Source organism: Ambystoma mexicanum, chromosome 3p (genome assembly GCF_040938575.1).
Source record: "Ambystoma mexicanum isolate Mex_15411 chromosome 3p, UKY_AmexF1_1, whole genome shotgun sequence".
Taxonomy (NCBI): Eukaryota; Metazoa; Chordata; class Amphibia; order Caudata; family Ambystomatidae; genus Ambystoma; species Ambystoma mexicanum.
In genome coordinates, this window is record NC_090925.1 from 348,549,512 (window position 1) to 348,571,386 (window position 21,875).

General features: G+C 44.4%; 1 protein-coding gene across 2 annotated transcripts in view; it reads left to right on the forward strand.

Moving 5' to 3' along the window:
* LOC138580432 (bactericidal permeability-increasing protein-like) overlaps window positions 1-21,875 on the forward strand; it is a 279,140-nt gene that overhangs the window by 131,427 nt on the left and 125,838 nt on the right. For both annotated transcript variants that reach the window (XM_069650973.1, XM_069650972.1), the window contains exons 5-8: window positions 588-743; window positions 837-900; window positions 1,287-1,347; window positions 21,425-21,516. In XM_069650973.1, the coding sequence (XP_069507074.1) occupies window positions 588-743; window positions 837-900; window positions 1,287-1,347; window positions 21,425-21,516 (373 nt within the window). The remainder of the gene's footprint in view (window positions 1-587; window positions 744-836; window positions 901-1,286; window positions 1,348-21,424; window positions 21,517-21,875) is intronic.

Here is a 21,875-nt window from a genome sequence, read left to right on the forward strand (position 1 = left end):
GTATTCATGCCCATGGCTGTCACCATGAGATCTGCGGCGGCCACTGTCAGACCAACACCTACCACACTCAGACCCAGACCTGCAATGTTCAGACACGTGTGCTGACTGGAACCCACCTTCGCATTCCTTTCCACATATAGACCAGTGCCAAGCACTTACCTTCCTGTGTTTTAGTATCGTTCCCTTATACGCCTCTAAGACGTTGTGGTTCATTAATCTTGTATAGGGTGGGACAAAGTGTGACCCCTTAAGTATAGACCACAGGTAGGGCAGCTGTTACTAACAAAATAATCGGAACATCAACTGTAGGGAGTAGAGTCCAGCATTGAAATGACCGGGTAAGGCGAAGCATCATCATTCTTTGTGATTGTATCCATGTGGCGCTTGCCTGTGTTTTAGTGCTTTGTTATACGTTTAAGTAGCCAACTAGATTTATTTGCTTTGGATTGCGTGGTTCAATTCCTGGCAAAGGCCTTAGGCTGCGTGTCATTTTCTTTATTAATATATTTATGAAATTATGGCTACGCGAGCAACTCAGTGAATCATAAGTTTCCTTATCCGCGGTCAAAAATGGCTTGTCTCTACAGACGGGACAGCGGCTCATTTGACCTCTCTGTGGATGGCCTGACCATCTCGGCTGTTCTGGGAGTGACCCATGATGAGAGTGGACGGCCAGCGGTGTGGAATGCCGGCTGCAGCTCCAATGTTGGAGGCCTCCATGTCACCTTCCATGGTGGAGCGAGGTAATGTGCTGCAGACAAAGTATGTTTCCTTTCCTTTCCTGAATGATGTAATTCCCATCAACTACTCACCTTTTTCTCTCCCCCTGTCTGCAGCTGGCTGTACAACCTATTTACAGGAGCTCTGGAAGGCCCCCTGCGAGGCCAGCTCAATGCAAATGTAAGTCATCTTATTCGGTGGAGCCTTTCTCAAGTCTCCTTGTGCAGCCGTCTAGAGGGAATTCTAGGTGTGAGCTATTAAATTAGTTAAATGGGTGTAAGATATTGAGGGGTGAGAGATGTGATGCACTATAGGGTTTGAAGGGCTGAGGTGTGAGCAGCATGGTGCATACAGACCATGTGGGGGAGATGTTTGTGAGGAAAGAGGGATGGATAATGTGTCATGTGAGGTGTGTGAAGAGTGAGGAGTGTTAAAAGTGAGCATTGAGTAACTGAGTGAAGTCTGGGGTGAAGATGATCAGAAAACGGAGTGTGTCCAGAGGAGAAACCTTGTAGAGTCCAATCTTCCTGGTGATAATAACGCTTCTTCTTTGCTTCCCTCTCAAGCTGTGCCCAGAGGTTGACACTGCTATCGGGCAGCTGGAAGGCATTTTGAAAACCATACAAGGTAAGACGTACACCCCTGCAGACTCACACACACACACACTGAAGTCTCACAAGTCTACTTAGACACGGTTGGGGTTAAATAGCCTTGTTCCGCTTACTCTGCAGTGCGATGCCCACCGAACCTCATCATAGGATCTCAGTGGCTATCTAGAGATCTCCACACATGGTAGAAGTAATGAAGAAGGCAATACCCCTTTCAGTTCCTATCTCTAAGGGATAAGGCAGACATATAGAATGAGGTCAGCATGGTTATCCAAAGATTCATGTCTCTTGGCCCCCTGCAGAACAGCTGCTAATTCAGAAGGTATACACAGTGCTTTTGAGAGGTTGATGGCTTCTTCTCTTATATATAGAGCTCATTGACGAGATACTCTCACGGGTCAAACCAAGAGAGGCTTGGACTCACATTATAGTGCGAGTTAGGATCTTTAATAAAGCTGCTTCAAAACAAGCTCCAGTGAGCCAGTGCAGGAGAAACAATTGAAAGACCTGATGATTGCTCAAGACTCGAGGGAAACCGACAAATTCACGGTAAGAACCGCTTGAAGAGTGGACGATCCCAAGGTGGAGAACAACTGCTCTCAGGATCAGTAGCGAAGCATTGGTGCTGGCGGTTAACTCCTCCTTTTGCTGGCCTCTGTGATTGGTCTGGTAGTGCCCTTCTTGCCAGTGCACACATGTGCAATAAAGACTGGAGGGTTTGTGTAGCACCACTATCCTCCAGCGCATGCGTGATGATCTATTCAGGATGCTGATTCCTCGTGACCAGTGCCATCTTCTTACCCAGCGTTATTTCTCCCAATACCGCCATATACAGGACTCTCATCTTCAACCCCAAAGAGGATTTGCATAGTGAAAATGGGCTACGAGAGTAGCGCCACAGCAGGGATGGATGAGGAACTCTTATTGGAGAGCTTGACAGCTACTGCCTCCTCAGATTGTTGACCTATGACTGCACTACACTCCCCACCAGTACAGAATGCACTGCTAAATTCACAACACACCACACCCCACACAGCCACACAACCACCCTACGCCGCTGCCATAGGCAGCACCTCCAAGTAGCTGTTCAGTGGACCTTACAAATTCACTGGCGTAAGGTCCCTGCACATTACTACGAGTGTAACCTTTTGCCTGGGTAATGAAAATTACAGAGAAAATAATGGCACAAAAATGCTTACAAACCCTATTAACATTGATTTACAGAGCGGAGGACCAGTGTCCTTAACAATGGGTGAGAGGATGTGGATATAAGACCAAATAATGCTGGGGAGGTAGAAACGTGAACAAGGTACAAGGACGGTAGAGCATGATATAGGAACGGGATGGAGGTGGAAGTGCAACATTTTAGGATGAAGGGGTAAGGGATAAGTGCTGTGGGATTGTCGTAGGGAGAGGAGAACAGGTGAGATGTGGTGGCGTAGATTGCTATGCAAGTGGTTCTTCAGAAAGAAGGAGAGCTAGGAGGTTCCATTTAAATAGAGATAGAGTGGTAGCAGTGCAGAGAGGAGAGGAGAGGACGAGAGCGGAAAACAGAGGGAGCGCACAGGACATGTGATGAGCCGAGTATGATCGTAGGAAGCGAGGGGGATAGTAGGGAGTGAGATGGGCCACTAGGCAGTGTGAGGGAAGTCTGTGTATAGTTTTGAAGATAATGATAATGAGTTTATACTTTACCCTCTGTCTCATAGATAACTAGCCAAAATGACGACGGGCTGGGGAGGTGGAGGTAACGCGGGGAAAGTTGAAGTGTATGGACAGCAAAATTGAGGACATTGTCGAGAGGTGAAAAAGCAGAGTTGGGAAGGCCCTAGAGTACACTGGCACAGTAATCAGATCAAGATAGCACTAAAGAGGAGAGTTGGTGCTCTGCAGTGTTGAAGGGAAGAAGATGTCATATTTTTCTGATGTTGAGGAGATTAAGTCTTGCTGCAGTGGCAGATTTGGAGATCAAGAGTGAGAAGTTATGAGATGTGTCGAGGACGACACCAAGGTTGCGTGCAGAAGCAGAGTAGAGAAGGTAGTCAGGAGAGAAGAATAAATAAAAGAGGGGGAGAGGAAGAAGCAGCGCAGTGTTTGGATGGAAAGTAGAGAACTTCAGTCTTAGTGGAGATGAGAATGAGCAAGTGAGATGCCATCAAGTATGTGATGACGGGGAGAGAGTTAAACATTTTTGACCATAGCTCATCAGATAAGAATGGAAAGGTAAAAAAGATCTGAGTGTCATATCAACAAAGAGTTAATAGGAGAAGCCATAGGAGGAGATCAAGATGCCAACAACATCGGTATAGAGAGTGAAAAGAAGTGGGCCCAGGACTGACTCTTGGGGAACACACAACAGTAAGGGAGGTGAGTGGGGAGGTAAGGCTGTTCCAGGACACCTGGAAGTGTCTGGGATGAGATAGGAAGCAAACCTAGCAAGGGCCTTGTCACTGATGCCTATGAGAGGTGGTGGTGAGGGAAGGTCAGAATGGTTGACGGTATTAAAGGCAGCAGAGTGGTCGAGAAGAATAAGAATAGATGAACCGTTAGCATGACGATCAGAAGAGATGTATTTGCGGACATTGAGGAGAACTGACTCAGTGGAGTGCAGAGGTCGGAAGCCAGATTGAAGAGGATGCCAGAGGTTGTGTGTGTCAATGAACTCAGTGAGTCAGTTGAAAACTGCACGCTCTCGCATTCCGGAATAGTGAGGTAGAATAGAGATGGGACGAAAGTTGGCAGGGCAGTTGAGATCTAAGCCAGGTTTCTTAAGGACATGGATGACAGTAGCCGACTTGTAAGATGATGGAAAAGTGGCACTGTCAGGAGAGGAGTTGAAGAGGGAATTAAGATATGGAGCAACACTGGGAGCTATGAGTTTCACTATGTGGTGGGATAGAGGGTCGATGGGGGCACATGAAGGGTTGGCCCTAGGAGAAGGTCAAGAATATATATATATTTTCAGAAAGTACTTTATTTTGGTACAAGACCATGAAATCAAACAGACAGTTAAATAACATTCATATAAGAATCCCTTTACATATATACCAAAAATACATAACATAAATATAAATCCATTTTGCTTAAGCAGTAACGATGAAGAAAGGTCTTGAGAAGTCTTGAAAATACCAACAACATAAAGTCATTGATCAGGGAGTTTCGAGTTTGGATTCTCTCCTTCTCCAGGCCTTAGCTATCTAATACAGCAAACACCACATCCGGGAGGAAAGAACTCCTGCACAAGGTTTCGGTAATGTTCGTACTCTGTGGTTCTTAATGCAAGGTCCTAGGTTGCCTATATGGATTTTGGAGTACCCTGGGCAGATGAACAGAAAATGTTGGCGAGATTCGATAATCCCTTCACAAAAAGGGCAGCAAACATTTTCTGTTTTATACCATAGGTTTGTCAGGTGCGCTAGAGGGAGGATATTAAAATGGAATTTCATGAAAATGAAGCGCGCAAGTGGGATTTAATATCCATCATGTAGCTCTCACAGTTCCATGTAGTTTTAATTGTCAAATAGGTCCATCCGGCAGTCAAGGATAAATAATCGGTGGCCTTTTTTTGTCTGTGCCTGTTCTCTATGAGGCGTCTTTGATTAAGATATTGCTATTTCCCTGAATAAGCCAAAGATGCTCTCAATTAAAAAGATACAATTTTGACCGAATGTAGGCCAACCATGGGAGCCAGTTGGCTCCTTCACAGCTGATCAGGGCCATGAGAACTTCACGGTAAGTCCCCATCTATTGATTGGACCAGAACCTGGCCCAGAATAGCAGTGGTTTAAGGGCAATTACACTAGTCAATCCTAATTAAAGGTGCAGTAGTAGGTTGGGCAGAGTTGTACAGAGCATTAGTATATTTAATAAAATAAGTATTTTCTGTAGTTGTTATGCAAGTGAGTCTATAATGGCCCCACAGTTCTGCTCCTTAAGTGACTGCCCCAACAGCCTGATACCTATAGATTTCCATGGAGGGATTGAATCATTGTTAACAAACTTCTTAGTGAAGTTCACGATAGATGTGCAGCTGCGAGACTGTGATAAATGGCCTTTATCAATATGTTTGCCCCACTTGCCATTTGACAATCTAAAACCCAAATAATCAAATGACGTAACTTTGTCTACCTCGGATTTGGATGGTTATACTAGTGTGTTTTGCATACATTTAGTTTTGCTAGTGTTGACGATTCAGCCCTTCTCACAAAACCTAACAAACTGCACAACATGAGACCACAGGGCGTTCGGGATAAAAGAACTGCATCATCCGCAAACATGAAGATGTTGATTTATTCCCCTCTAGGCTAGGTGGATCAACAAGACCTATCGCTAGATAGCTAACAATGTCATTAAAATAGATAGAAAAGAGAGTTGGGGCCAGCACACAGCCCCGTCTCACCCCTTCTCTACTGAGAACTGCCTAGTACACTCTTCCCTGCTCCCACATCTAACCATGGCAGTGTTTCCGATGTATAGCAGCAAGATAGCACTAAGCAGGGAGCTAGAGGTATTCTTGTTTTGTAGTGTCTTCCACAGCTCAGAACAGGGGATACCATTGAAAGCTGTCTTAAGGTCGACAAAGAGTACATTCAACATGCCAGAACCCAGAACGACATACTTCTCTATCATGGCAGCAAGTTTGAAGACCTGGTCTGTTGTACGGATTCCTCTCCCAAAGCCTGCTTAGATGTTACTGATGCAGTTGGATTCTTCTGCCCATTCCTCTAGTCTTTTATGGACTGATTTGCCAAATATCTTGCCTGTAGCATCAACTAGGGAGATGGGGCGATAGTTGCCTGGATCATCCTTAACCCCCTTCTATTACATGGGGACAATCTCTGCCTGAGACTGGGCATGGGGGGGGGCTCTGTTTATCCTGCAGAAAAGGTTGAACACAAGCTGGAGATAAGAGACCCATTTCTTTTGTTTTAGCTTGTAAACATCCACCAGACTTTTATCGGGTTCAGCTGCCTCCCCCCCCCCGCACTGAGATACTACAGCAATGCCTACCTCCTTTAGTGAAAATACTAGGTGGCCCCCCTCATTGTCTCCAACAACAAATTCTCGTTTCTCCCTGGATAAAGGAAAAGCCAATCCATCCTCTTTATGGAGGTTGGAAAAGTGGTTGTACCAGGTGTCTTGAGTGATGGCAAACTAAAAGGTATTGCCCTCATCTCGATCGTCTAGTTAGGCAATTTGCCAAAAGGCTTTTTGATCTTTCATTCATGTAGCAGTAATCACATTCTCCCATCAAGTGATTGACTTAGCTTCTTCTTTTTGGTTTACCAGTTCCTTATTTTTTTTCCTAATAATAGGTAGCCACCGCTGGTCAAACCGGCTGGCTAATTTTAATATGGTTAATAAATCAAGCTTTTTGGTTCTACGTTCTAAATCAAACCAACCAGTGCTACGTTTATGCATTCTCTTAGCGTCTGATGTTTTGGACTGTTGGGTCCGATGATAATTTAACAGTTCTGATATTTTATCATTCAATTCTCAGAGCTTCCCGTCATTATCGGGCCCGTGGGCAAAAGCTATCTCCATATAGGGCAATATACCTGAGGAAATATGTTGCATGATGACTTCAAAATTGATTGCAACCCATTTCAGTCTCTTCCTGTTATTGGAAGAAGAAAGGACAGAGTTGTCAGGGGCAGAAGCTTTCTTTCTGGTTGGGGTGATAATGTTAAGAGCAATCGAGATCGGGAAGTGATCCCTTTCCGTTCTAGATAGCACTTTTATTCCTGGGCGATTTCCCAATGCCACATATCTAAGAGAATATAATCAATATGACTCTTAGAGTTTACCTTTTTGTACGTGGCTCCCGGGAGCACATCACATCAATTGCACGCCCTCACACCCATTCTACATAACATTGTGCTGTTTCTAGGTTTTATTTTGTATTGACGGGATGGTTTAGCCAGCTGTAGAATGGGTATGTCCCACATTAGATCCTCTTCTTCCAGATATTCCAATAGTTCATGCTGATGTTTGTATTGCAAACTGAAGTCACCCAGGATCAGAACAAATCCCTTGCTCGTATTTAAGAGTGGCCATCCTGGCTTGTGCCTAGGATATTCAGGTCCGCACTTCTGATGCCCGGCACGCATGGACCTACCTCTCTGCTCATCCATCTTCTTGCCGGATGTATGGACCTTGGCTTCTCTCTGTTCTCCGTACTGCAGCATACAGATCAAAGCCTGCCAAGCTCAGATCGCCGCGTGCAAAATTAGAACCCATGTGTATCGTTGCGTGCAAAATTAGAACCCATGCAGAACGGTTTCAAGATTAAGTAATGTCTGGGGAGCATTGTTTCCATAAGGGTGATTGTAAACATTTACCAGGAACAGACAATGTTGATTAGATAATTGTATTTTAAGACACAGTAGGCCAGTGCTTTTATGGGCGAAAATATCAACCTGCGCATTCAGCACAGTTTTTCCTATATTCTCAGCTCCCCACTCAGACGCCCTCTGGCACCCTTTGGTTTCGCCGTGGGAATTTCAATATTAGCATTCTCCTCCATACTCCCGTAGGCCAGATTTCTGGAAACAAATTATATCATATACAGAAATAAAGTTGGACCAATCTATGTTATCTTGATGTTTTAGTAGTCAATGTTCCAACAAACTACATTAAGTTCTCTGGATAGCTTATTCTCAGGATCCGTATGGACACTTCTATGGGTGTCATGTGCCACGTGGTGGTTTGGGTGTCAGACAACTTCACCAATACCAATGCTGTAAGTTGTAGCCAGCCGAAACTGGGGCTACTTTAAAGGGGTGCTTAGCCCTTTTGCTAGCTGATATGACCTCAGTGCTGCGCATGGTGGGACTTCTTGGTCAGCCTCTATTAATCTCACTTCTGATACCATCTGCCACAAACCGTCACAGGATCAATATGAGGCTGGCACAGAAGTAGGGATTAAAAGATTTGAATTTATTCAGGTTCATTACACACGTGTGCACAGTTACACATATAATTCCACAACAGGAGGCCTTTACTTTGGGGGAAATTGAGACAACAAAAATTCCCCAAGCATTACAATCCCCAATCTGATAAGCCCTTCCTCCGACATATATGCACTTCCTAATCAGTCTTGTCCCAACCGTTCTTTCTTTATTTCCTGGTTCCATTGGTTTGATCCACTGCTTCTCATCCTGAACTCCTGGGAGATCCTTTTTCCAGGGTTTTGAGGTTGCATGTCTGCTCGCAATTTAAACCCCTAGTGTGGTGGAAAGTAGGGCTGTGACACACAAATCCAATAGCTTCCATCAGGTGGTTGACCATCTGTTCTTGACTGTGTCCTCAGTTAGGCTACTTACCCTTCCTTTCTGTCATGGGTTGGTGGCTCTAGCCCCTAACACCTCATCCATGTCTATCTCCTTGACAATTCTGAATGATCTCATCTTGTGTCTAAGAGGACCTGGCCTCCTCCTCCTCTCTTCTGGACACCACTACTCACTCTTCTTGCATGGACTAGATGATCTAAAAGGTACTTTATTCCTCTAGCCCTCCTCAACTCAGTCTTGTAGCTTACCTGCTCTTTCTCCCTCACAACTTCAGCCCCTCCTCACCTGTCTCGACTCCCCTTCTCTCCATCTCTGACTTTCTCCTTACAACTTTCCACTTCTCCAAAGAGGTCTTTTCAAGTCTCATCCTGACTCCCTTTGATGTTCCAAATCTTCTTTTCTCCACTACTCACTTCCTCATCTCCTATTTACACTTCACCTCCTCCTTGGTTTTTACTGCTCTTTACTCAGCAACCCCTCCTATCCCTCTCTCTAAAGCTATATTTCTCCTGCTCCTTCTTCGACTCTAGCTCCTACTGTTTGTGCATCCAGCTCTCTCCAAACCCGCTCCTTTGCTGTCTCCAGACACCCCCACTCCTGTGGGAACCTCTGAAACCATCTTAGATCTTCTGCGTGGCACAGATAGGATTTCTCACATGCGCCTTCCTCGCTCTTCCTGGATCCAGCTCTTGCTCCCCTTTATCCGTGGCTGCTGTGGCTTGTGCTTGATCTACAGGGAAAGGATCACAAGTACCATGACTAGCGGGACCCTGATTTTGTTCACACAGTGAGAGCAACCTGATATTAAAAGTCCTAAACATGACTTGATTAGCCTCTCACTATGAGGGTGCCTGAGGCTTAGTTGTTGAACTCATTGTTTCTGGACATGATACTACCAGGGTGCTTGAGTGCTGGTTACATGTTACATTTTCTTAGTCAAAGGGGCATGGGCAGGTACTCGCTTATTTTTACAAGCCCCTGCCATCTAACTGGGGCATGGAGGGATAAGTCAAGGGATCCTTCTGTGCCGGCCCCGGGCACAGCATCTGTTGGCAGGTGGCAGTACCCAATCCCCATGGCTACCATACCCCTACCTCAAGCGTCAGACATGGGACTTCTTCCTGGCACAGCCGACCATGGGAGCCACTTCCTGGCATATGCACGCCACATAGGGCTTCAATACTACGCTTACACTTCACCTCCTACTCTTATGCACGACCAAACCTTATAAGTTATCACTGCACTTGCGTTCCAACAAACTACATTAAGACAGATTCTGGGGAGAGGTATTGGGGAAGTTAACTGAAATTGCGGGAGAGACTATCGAGCAAGACCCCACGACGGCACTACTTGGACTCACCAGCGGGGTCTCGGCTCATACACGAAAATTAGTGGGTCTCCTCTTGGTTTTAGCAAAAAAGAAGAGTGGCAATGACCTGGGGAAGAGGCCAACCACCAAGTTCCCAAATGCGGCTGCGTGATATTGTGAACTACTTAATCTCCTCTGCAACTAGGGCCTCCCGCTTCGACCCATTAGTTTTCTTTCCCTAAGGCAATCCAACTGACCCATGAGACGCTGCGGACAATCTGACTCTCTTTGTTTACTCAATTGCACATCTAATTCTGTAACAGTGGCAAAAGGGGGTGGGTGGAGGTGGGAGATCAACTGGTGCACAGCTCGTTCTTTTGTTCGGTTTTATTTCCTTTGTATGTTCACTGAAAAATCAAAAAAAAAGTTTTAAAAAAAAAGTTTGGCAAGAATAACAGCAACATACATGTATTTAACATACATGGAAATAACCATGGCGGGATATTTAAGGACACCAATTGACAGCCACGATGCATGGGGCTCTGCACAGGCCTGTATTGGAAGCACTGTTTTTACACTATTGAGCACATGTAGCACAAAATCCAATGAGACACTGTTAAACATGTAGAATAACGCATTGTTGTATGCGCCTAATACTCTTTTCTCTTCCTTGAACCCTGCTACCTGCGGGTATGTACCGATAAATGTTATGTAACTAACTGTAATACATAACTATCTTCATATTATGTGTGTCCATCTGTATTTTACAACTGACTGGTAAACATCTAATGTTGAACTAATATTACTGTGGTATCTATTATGGTGTGACATGTTTATGAAATACTAATGTACACCCTTAAAAATACTTTTTAGTCGAAACACATGTTGGCTGTTCCTCCTAATTTAATTACCAGACAATAAACTGGAATACCAATTAGTTGAAGACTTTGGGACACTTTATATCTGGACAATTATTGAGAACTTTACTGGCCAAGCGCGCAGCGCGAGTGGTTTCTTCACCTTTGACTTGCATCTGGAAGAGATTCGAAAACGTAGAGCGTTTTGTTTATTTTCGTGGCCGTAGCCGAGAGTTGCTGATATACCATAGTTTTAAAAAAGGGGGTGCATTATAGTACAAGAAACGGTGGTGGATAAGCGAGGGAGTAACATTTTGAATTGATAACATGAAGTAGGGTTACAAACATGACCACACATAGGGATAAAACATAGAGGGTGCATTAGTTGGTACAACTAAATTGCACTATTGCAAAGTGTAGGAGTCCAAACGTTTAGCTGGCGAGCAACATGTTGCTTCCAGCTTCCTAAAATGTTGGTCACCACTTGTTCTGGGCCACTGTGTAAAGCCACGTAGGGGAGGTGCTCAGTGACCAGACATCAGTGAAGGCTGAGACAGGAAAGCCAAAAAGCCTGCCCTGGCAGATAGACATGTCAAATTACCTCTTGTAGCAGTGTTATTATGCTTGGTCAAATGTCTGTAAACTTAATATAAGATCTTGACTGTGCTGTTTGGATAAAGTATCCTGTAGGGTATAGTGTGTTCAATTGTTCAGAGGGATGTCAATGAAGGGTGAGGTGTTATGTGATCCTCCCGGCTTGTAAGATGGAGCCTGTATTGTATATTTATTTTCCCCCGACTCAATAAATGTGAACAAAGAAATGTGTGCTATGGCAATGCAGGATGATGCGGTGAATCTATTCTGTGCTTAATTCCCCCTCACAGGAGACCTTTTCCCACATCCATCATTTTGTTATTGCTATCTGAAGGTTTTTTCCTCAATTCTGCTCCATCTGTCTTCTGGGGCTTCTCAGCTTTCCTGCTTCTTTGTTTGCTTGTGCTGTTCTGTGCCTTTCCTCTTGTTTCCTCTTGTCTGAACATCTACTTTACAGACTCTGACTTACGTCTGACCTCGGCAACACTGCTGTTAGCCAGGCCTGTTGTTCTCTGATGGTATATTCTGTCCACAGCTCCTCTGCCACTGCTAAAAAACAGCCTTTCCTGACATTTGCATTAACTGCTGGCCCAGCTGCTTTCCTTAAATAATAGGACGCTGCAGCCTCTGTGGTTGGTCATTTCTCCTGGTGCAGTGCTCTTGTGACATGCAGCTGTGACAGTCTTTTTAGCTAAAAATGAGACACTTGTCAGTCTTCAGCTATTATCTTATTTCACTCAAAATGATTGTCTCAACTACGGTTTGTTCTAATATTTATGGAAAGTTCATTCTGCCCATTCAAAGATGCACCATCTCCAAATGTTGCTGTGCCACTGTTTATCCTCCTCGAGCACCAAGCATACGACCTCCGAAAAGATCATTTACTTTGCTCACAATTTCTTTGGGCTCTCAATGAATCCTTCCATACATTCATTAGGTCTGATTCACAAAGTTTGCAGAGGAGAACATGAGGTGAGACCCCGGAGCATCTCCGATTTGCACCTACTACCTGATTCACAGGGCCTCAAATTGGAGCAAGGCTGGATGTGCCCTGAGAAAACCTTTGAGATCTTGCTCAGTTCGAACTGACGAGGAGCAATGCATGTGTCGGAATGATCTGATGCCCCCTCCTTCGATCACTGACAACTGGATGATCAAATGGCATTTGTAATGGGGACGCAAACTCTGCAGGTTGAAAATGTGAAAGGATTTAATGCAGAGACGTTTTTATGGGAGGGCAAAAGGGGCACTTGCCCCAAGCCCCCCCTTGGAGAGGGCCCCACAAGGCTGCCTGATCTAAAGAAGTAAGATTGCATTGTTCACCAGGCTTAAGTAGCACACGTTAGGATATTTTATGACATGCTGCTGGGGCTCTAATCCTATTGCCTGCCGGTTGTTGACAAGTATATTCTGCCTTGACCAATCCATCATGTAATGCTTTCTGTCTTCACTGTGGTAAACATAGTCTGTGTGTTCACTACTGCGGAACCCCTGTAGCATTCTTTTCTTCCTGGGGGAATTATGTTGATCGTGTACAATAGCCAAAGCTGAAATTCATATTGATACATTGAGTGCCACAATGGTTCAGAAATTAGCTCAGTGTGTTAAGCATTCATTGCAGAGATATGTGTTCATATACAAGATTAGAATAGTACATTGCAGCAAGGATGGCTGAACCTTTCCTATGACTGCAATTTATAAACCTGCCTGCATATGTACTTGGTTTTGCAGCACAACAGGTGCTCTTATCAGCAAGGTACCTGCACCAGATAGAGGTTGCTATAAAAACAAACATGTAATCCGTATGGTGAAGGTCTAGAAATGGGTTTGTTCAGATGGGGTGATGTAAAACCTAGTCAATCACTTCCAGCGATAAGCATAAACTGTTAGTCCAAGAGGTGAATAAGTATCCAAATTCAAGAACCAAAGGGTTCATGTTTGTATCCTGCCTTTGCCAGCAGATGATACAGTGATCCTGGTCAAATCATCTAATATCTCTTACTGTGCTGTCTTCTGTGAGGTTTGCCTTCTCTCTTTCTGGTAACATCGTTAAGCCCATTACTTGATCTTTTTTCATACGTAGTCCATTTGAGTGGAAGGGGTGGTAGACAGAAGAGAGCGGACCAGATGTTGTAGGCCTTGTGCAAGCATTTTTTAAGGTACAGAAAGAGCTTGGGGTAATTGCGCTCCTCTCTGCGCCAGGCTAGGCAAATAACAAGGCTTTGGCCTGTTGCTACTCCGGGTACACTAATGGTTTATACAACCATTAAACTGTGTTGCCAATTTGTGTGCTACTTAAGTTTGTGAGAACAGTTTACTTTGTGCCCAAGTTTGAAAAAAGAGCAAAGTCAGCTCGCTCGAAACACGTGTGACTAAGGGGGCACACTTTCATTAAAGACACCATATGACATTTCTAGTGCAATACTTAAATTTCAGTGATCTTGGCACAACACCCGGGGCAACCAGTTACATGCATATTTTAAGGTATGCTCATTTGACCCAAAAAAAGGTTTGCTTTTTCATAAAAGTGAAACGTTTTTCCGCAATTTCACAAGCCAGTTTTTTCAAAGTATTTAAAGCTTTAAAATAAAAAATAAAAAGATTACATCTGGGAAATCAAATTGATTGGTAGGCTGGTACTTATATACCTCTCTTGATGATGGAGAGAATGAAGCTAGAATAATTCCCATTTTGCGAGAAAAAAAGCTTCTATAATATTTTGTTTAAAACAATTGTCATGTTTGGAAATGTGATTTGTGCACTTTGCAAGTCTGTTTTTATAAAATTAGGTTATTTGAGTTCATGGTAAGAACTGGAAAATAAACTGTTCAAATGCAGAAATTGCAGAGTTAGCACAAATCTCAGCTTCACCCCATAACCAATGTGTGATCCTGGGCATCTCATTTAATCTTGTATTGCCAACCTCTGAACATTGCCAGTCCTTAAACCTTTCAAAATTGTCAGCCCTCAGAGTGATTTCCTTCTCAGGTTATGATCGTCAAAAACGCCTCACTCTTTGGTTCATTGGCTAGAGTGTTGCTTCTGCTATAATAGTGAGCATTGATATATTGCACACCACAGGCGCGTGTTCTTTTGATCTCTAATGGCAACACTATTTGAAAACCATGTCCCACTTCTAATCTCAGTCTGTCTGGATACAGATACCCTCCAGGTAGCTTCGAATCTCCATCCACTGTCCATGCTATAGTATGGGTAGCTTTCTCTTGCCTTCCAAATGGTCTCCTCTCTTCATGCTTGAGCACTTTTGCATTCTGTGAGGTAGCTGTCTATTCTGGGTTACAGGTTTATTTTACATATGGTCCTGCATTAATATTGGAGGCTGCATACCTTTCTGGATGCTTCTGATCAAAAGTATCCTGTATGTATACTAGAATAGAAGTAACCTCTTCGTAGACTGCTAATGTTGGCCTTCAAATGCTACTTGTTTAACATTCTGATTAGGGCAAGAATGAAGAGGCAAAGGGGACTTAAAGGGTGTAAACATGCTTATTTTGAATGCTTCGAGGGAGCATATCAACCTATACGTTATAGGTTGTGATTGCGACGAGGTGGGGGAGTTGGGGGTGCGACCAGATAATCTTGATCACTTAATTCCTTTGGTTTGGTGGAGGGGAGCCCCAAAGATGTCCATGCCCAGGGACCCAAAAGTGCTTAAGATGGCCCTGATTTAATGGAAACCAAAACACAAAGTTAGGACACGACGTCAACAAAAAAATGGTCTTGATGAACACATTTTAAAAACAGAAGGCATACTGTACATGTTCCTGAAATGATTTGAAAATGATTTCATCATCGGTTGGTATGGTCCCAGTCACAACCTGCAGTTAGGTAAATGATGGTATATCTGTGGCTAGGCCACAGAGAGAATGAGAGGGAGTCTAGACCCGGGGTGTTAAGCGGCAGTTTTTCAGCCATGGTGGGAAATGTATCGAGGGATTGAACTGCAAAGCACTACTTAACACCCACAAAGACTGAGCATGTGTGGCGATGCATGGCTCTTTGTCTCATAGAGATTTTTTGTGTGTGCGAAGTACATTTTATTGAAATCTCGATGCCAAAACAGCACAGAAAGAGAATTGAAAACAGTCCAGATACATTGCCGAAATTTCAGTTTAACAATTACAAATGAATTAAATTCCGCCGAAATCGAAAAAAAGGCATTCGAGTACTACACACAGACAAGCCAGCAACCTTCTTTTTTCAGATTTATTTACATTTTAAATACAAAACAGTAACAAGATACAAGATAATCATATAAATACAACAGGATGCCACAAATGTAATATACATCACAAAAAACAATAGCCCCTCCACCCCCACGATAAAAAAAAAAGAAATTGGCAAGATATTTGCTCTCTGTTCGGTTAATTTGGGTGAGAGATCTCGTCAAATAAAAATTATAAACAGAGTTTATTGGTGCCCAGAAAGTTATAAAAAAAGAGGTCTTTCTAACAGTGATAATTGTTGTGGCTGCATCCATCCATGAAATAGGTACCTTGGAACACATGCTATGGAGTTGTATACGTGTTCATGATTTTTGGGCTGATGTGTGCAAAGCCTGTGTGAAGATTTTGGATCTGAATCTGAACTTGGACTTCAAAACAATTATATTGGGAGATGACTCTGAATTACATGAACTCAGTACTGCTCAGAAGAAACTGATCTTCAGGGGCTCGATTGTGGGCAAACGTTTGATTCTCCGAGGGTGGAATACGAGTATCGCTCCTTTGTTTGACGAATGGGTTGAGGAGATACACAAACTTTCAAAAGTGGAAAAGATGAACCATAAATTGAAGAATAAGTTGACTGTGTATGATAGAATTTGGGAAAAGATGAACTATGTGTTGTAATTGGAGCCAGCAAACTTCTTGCATGTGAGCATGAAAAGGATTTCAAATACAAGTCAGGGAGAACCACTCAATCTAGAGACAAGTACTTTATGAATTGTGGTCTAAAAAAACAAATGTTCCTTTTCCTTAACAAAGTTCAAAAGGGACCCCAAGTTTGCAAATAAAGAAACCATAGTATTATTGACCAAGTCCATGATCCTTTCCAGCCCAACCATCTCCCAGACCTTAATCCACCAATAGGCGGTGACGGCCCTTCAGAGATTTTCCAAAACCTACCCCAAGTCACCCAGGACGCCAGGAGCAGCTATGTTATCAACTTTGCTTTCAGCCTTGACATAGCGTAAGAATCATCACACAGGACATCTCCCAGGGCCCTCAGGAGGAGGCGGCCAGTGATGTATTTAATGTGCACTCTAATCTCCTCCCAGTAGGATTTAATATTTGGGCAGAATGACTACGTATGAGCAAGATCCCCTAATTGTCGCCATCTGTGCCAACAGTGGTCAGTGTGCTCAGGATGTATTATGTGCAGTCTCTGGGGGTCATGTACCAGCAGAAGCAAACCTTCAGTGCAGCTTTCTTTCAACACAGTATTTCTTGAACTATTGTGAGCCCTGGACTAGGTATGTTCCCATGGTTCCCACAGTATGTCAATCCCCAGCTCACGTTGACACCTAAGCATGTATGACCAGCCAAAGAAACATCGACAAGCTACAAGTGATTCAGAACAATGCCATCAGGGCTGCCTTTAACTTCATGAGGATATCTCACATCTCTGATACTAGACGCAACTTACACTGGCTCCCTGTCGTGCACAGAATCTCTCTTAAAACTCTAGCCTTAGCCCACAAGGCCCAAAAGAAACCTTGCTCCTGACCATCTGATCAATCGCTTCACGCGACACTCTGCTAACAGACCACTGAGGTCAGTTTATGTGCATACCTTGTCTGTACCTAGCTTCAAGCTGCAGACTGCCGGGGGAGCAAGCTTCCCAGTCCTCACGGCCAAACTGTGGAACACAATACCCACCACACTCAGAACAGAACCAACTTTCCACGCATTTAAGAACAAAATCAAACTCTGGCCATTCGCGCTAGATGCATCCTCGTCATCTTCTTAACGTTCGCACCTGCTACTATTTATTCCATCTGTACCCCTATAGATATTCTTTGCTATGATGCACCTGTATGTATGTAACATGTTTTTTTCTGTCCAAGCTACTCTCTGTGCTATGATTGTGCCTCTATGTGGAAACTGCTACCATGTATGTAACCATCTTCTTGTAATCCATGCGCCCAGATGCCCCAGCGCAAGGTGCGCAATACAAATAAACAAATACAAATACAAATGGAAGTTTCTCCTCGCCACGACGCACCTCCCCATGTGAAATCCAATGCCTTAATTGGGTGTAATGAAAACGTTCCCTTTCGGAGAGGGAGAAGATTTCCTTACATTCCAGATGCGTAAGGGGGAGCACTTCTTTATACAGATCACCTAATCCCAAGGTCCCCTGGGAATCCCACTGCTCGAAGGCTTTAGGGTTCATCCCTGGCATGACGTCGGAATTCCAGGGCACCAGGGAGAGGGGACCCCAACCCTGTCTTGAAGCCCCTCTAAGACGCAGCCTTGTCCCAGAGTTGCAAGGAGCAGAGCGTAACACAGGTTCGATCGATTCAATTAACAGCTTTGCTGCTTAAAATAGGTGGTGAACTCATTTCTTCAAGAGTTAACTAAGTACAGAGTGTGGGAATGATGAAGGCGTCTCACATGCTAGACCCGGGGATCTGTCATCCAGGTGGTCAGGACACGGCCGTCGCTATTGGATCCTGTTCCTGAGGTTCACCTGGATGAGGGATCTTCAGTGAGTGGAAGTGGGACGCCAATGAGTGAGACACAGTACCCCCTTCCTTATGACACCTTTTCCCCATCCTATGCCGTAGGATATTTAGAAACTCTAACCCTCACCCCTTCTTTTCCTACATGAACACTTTCTCACACTGCAAAAGACAATGGACTAACACCCAAGTCATTTACCTGACTGGTCCCAACACAAGGGTCAGGCAGAGTCAGGCAACTGCCGATAACTACACACACCTGACAGCCCTTTCCCTTCCCCACAGTGATAAAAGGTGGAGCTTGAGAGCACACTTTGAGCAAGGCCGAACGCATGAGGAAGCAGCTATTTTGGTCCGGCAGTTCAAATGAAGGAGAAAGGCGGTGGAAACCAAAAGGACGACAGAGAGGGAGTTGCCCTTGCCCTTCCCAACCCAAAGCCATGAAGCCTTCGATAAAAGAACATTAAGACCGGGAATTGCAGCTGGCGATTGGTGTGACAGATGTCAACTGTACACTGGGCCCTCCCGCACTCATAGCCAGGGCGGGGAAAAGAGCTTGCCGCTGTGGTACAGTCCTTGACTCCAGCAGAAGAAAAACACCACAACGGGTTCAGCACAGCCGGTGAGTCAGAGGAAACGGAAAGTGGACCAGACTGTGTTAAGCTCCAAGCTGCAATGGCAACATTTGCTTAGAAGAAGAGTAGATAATAGACAAAAGTCTTTTGTGAACAGCCAAGGTATTGTTAATGAATGCCCTGCTCCCGAGCAAGGAAGATATGTTGAAGTGAGAGGAACTACAAAAACCAAGAGGCCCTAGGGGAGGCCGGCGTGAGACGTCAAAGTGGTCATACAAGGGTCAAACCAAACGCCTCGTACAGTTGAAAGTATTTGACACATTGTGAAAATAAAGTGAACTGTGCTGCTGAGGGGAACGCCATGAAAATTGTCATAGCGTGAAACCTGCACTTGCCAAAGAATCACAGAGTGACCCAATGAGACTTAACCACCCTTCGGAAGTCTCTGTGTGAATTGGCAAATGCTTTGGGAGGCAGGTGAAGGAAGGTCTGAGCCCGAGCGAGGGGGACCTAAGTAAAGTGGAGAAGGTAACCCGAAGGATTGTTTAAAAATACATTAAGATTCCTGAATATTTCAAGATGATGATGCTGTGAATTGAAAAGGTAAGTGAACTGCATTGTGATGACAACCATGAACCCAACTGAGGGATGTCCACAGTGAGTTGTTGGTCTGAGCCCGATTGAGGGAGGCTGATGTTGTGAAGGGGATCGGGTCCCAGCAGAGGCGGATCCTCGGGTGAAGAGTAATCACCTGATGTGAAGAATAATAGAAGGAACTTTTGTTTGTGATACATCAGGAAGTCTGAAGCAAGAGACTTTGCATAAAAGAGACTTGGGCACAGAAGGCCCTGATATTGTAAAAAGGAACTGTAAACTCCAGCCGGAGAAGCCCAGGAATGTGCTGTGTTCGAGAGACCCGCCTTGTCCCGTGCCTCAGACATGGAGAAGGGAGACTCCGGCCCTAAAATCCTGACTTATCATTTGAGAATACTTCTTTCTTTCTTTGAGAACATTATCCCACACTATTTTGTAGCATAACTGTAAGGATTGGCAATAGGTTTTTTCTTAGTATAGGCCCTTTTCATTTGACTAGACTCCACTAGTACTGTATTATTAATATTTGATGGTCGTAGCTTGCTCCCATGTTAGATTTAGGTTTAGATTAGGCATTTATCTCACCCATTTCTACAGTTTAATAAACACGCTTGAACTGTGACCACTTGTGTATGTCTTGCTTTGAAACCATGCCTTCATCACAAGAGCCTCGAGGGAAGCTCCCATTATTATGGGGAGTGGGTTACATGGTAATATGATCACAGTATTTTCCTCCACCGTATACCCAGACTTCCAGCCAAAATGCCACGAGCTTCGAGGAATAAGTGACCCCACGCCCCTGCACCACACCGTATTCAAGCTACCCAAAGACCACACCTAACAAAAAAAAGAGAGATACTTCATCCAGAGACTGTGTCGGATGAACTGAGCCCCTCGAATCCACAAGGGATATTGTGAGAGTCATTCTAGTTTCAGTTCTTTCAGTTTTCCTTTAGCAGACAACCTTACAAATAACCCTAGTAGCCTTAGCTAGATTGATATTATTTTGTTGAGACTTTTGTTGGAACCACTCTGCTTCATGAAAAAGGTTTGCTGTGAACCAAGGCCTTCACTATAATGTGGTCACTGCCGGCTATGAATTATTTTGCCTCTGCTTTCCCTCATTTTTGGTTTTATGCAATGAGAAATATACCTTTTGTGTAAACAGGCTACTTAGGCCTCATCATGAGTTGGGCGGTATCCCAGCGGTATTCCCTCTGGGATACCGCCTGCGCTAATAGCGCTACTGCCAACCGGTCCGGCGCTATTAGCGATGGATCAAGAGTTTGGCGGTAATTGTAATTCTCCATTCCCCATTGGGTCCATTGGACCGAATGAGTGATTTTCGTCGCAATTAGCATGCACTGATAGCGCAGCGCTAATTGCGCCAGAAAATTTTAGTTTTCCCGGTGCGTTTACCCCCAGCTCTGAGCTGGGGGTAAATGCTGCCAGACTTGTGATTGGGCGGACCCTTAAATGCGGCAGTAATAGCGTTACCGCCGCATTTAAGGGTTACCGCCCAACTCGTGCTGAGGCCGCGTGTGTGTGATGCTCCGAACCAATTTATTTCCTTATATCTTGATCTTGTCATGCACACCCCTACCATTTCTTCCACTCTCTTTTGTTCCAGAGCGTGCTCTACATTACCCCCCTCCACCATGCCTTGCACACTTCCCATACTGTCCCTTTTGGGACACTTATGCTGTCTTTGTCTTCAAGTACAAGAAACAGCTGTATTAGGTCTCCACCTATGTGTCCTTTCCTGCAACATTCCTGTCTAGTGATCCACACTCACTGGCTTCTTCACTGGTATGCCTGCTGTTAGGATTTTAGATTTGATAAGATGACCTACAAAGGCAGGGAAAACATGTATTCTAGACATCCTGGTAAATGCCCCAATGATAGGATTGCAAACCTTATGGTTTATAATCCTCTTCTCATCCACCATGCCCAAAAATGCCGGTTTTTAAGAGACAACTCTGCTTGTAGTGTGTGCTATATAAACATCCAAAACAATCTTTCAAAGCAGAAAGTAAACGGTTAATGTGGAGATGGAGTGAGAGGAAGGTGGACAAATGAGAGTAGGGTGGGGGGGGGGTTAAGTGCATAGGTGTGGGGAATCCGGGATGGATAATAATTAATGTCCAGCATTTCTGCTTCTTTCCCCAGTCTCAGCCCAGATTGACCCCTTTGCTGAAATCGATTATTCACTGGTCTCTGCCCCACAGATCACGGATCAGAACATGGACTTAGATTTTAAGGTAACAATTCACTCAAAGTGTAGCGATTCAAGGCAGAAGGTTGGGAAGTAATAGAGTTAATGGCTGGCACTGCTCAGCACTGCCAATTTGAAGGCAGTAACAAGTCAGGGATCTAAGTGGAACACTGGAAGATGGGCGTGTCCGCATTTGAAACATTATGTGGTTGACAGGGTTTGCAATTAAGGTTAAGGGCAGGGACTGGTCGGCACAGAATAAAGAGCATAGGGACTGGTCAGCAGTGGGGAGCAGGAATAAGGGCATCCAGGGAGGTGGATATCTATGGATACACTACATAAACTGGTGAAGGGATGAGATTGGTCAGCACTGGAGATGATGGGCCTTGATTGGCCAGCACAAGG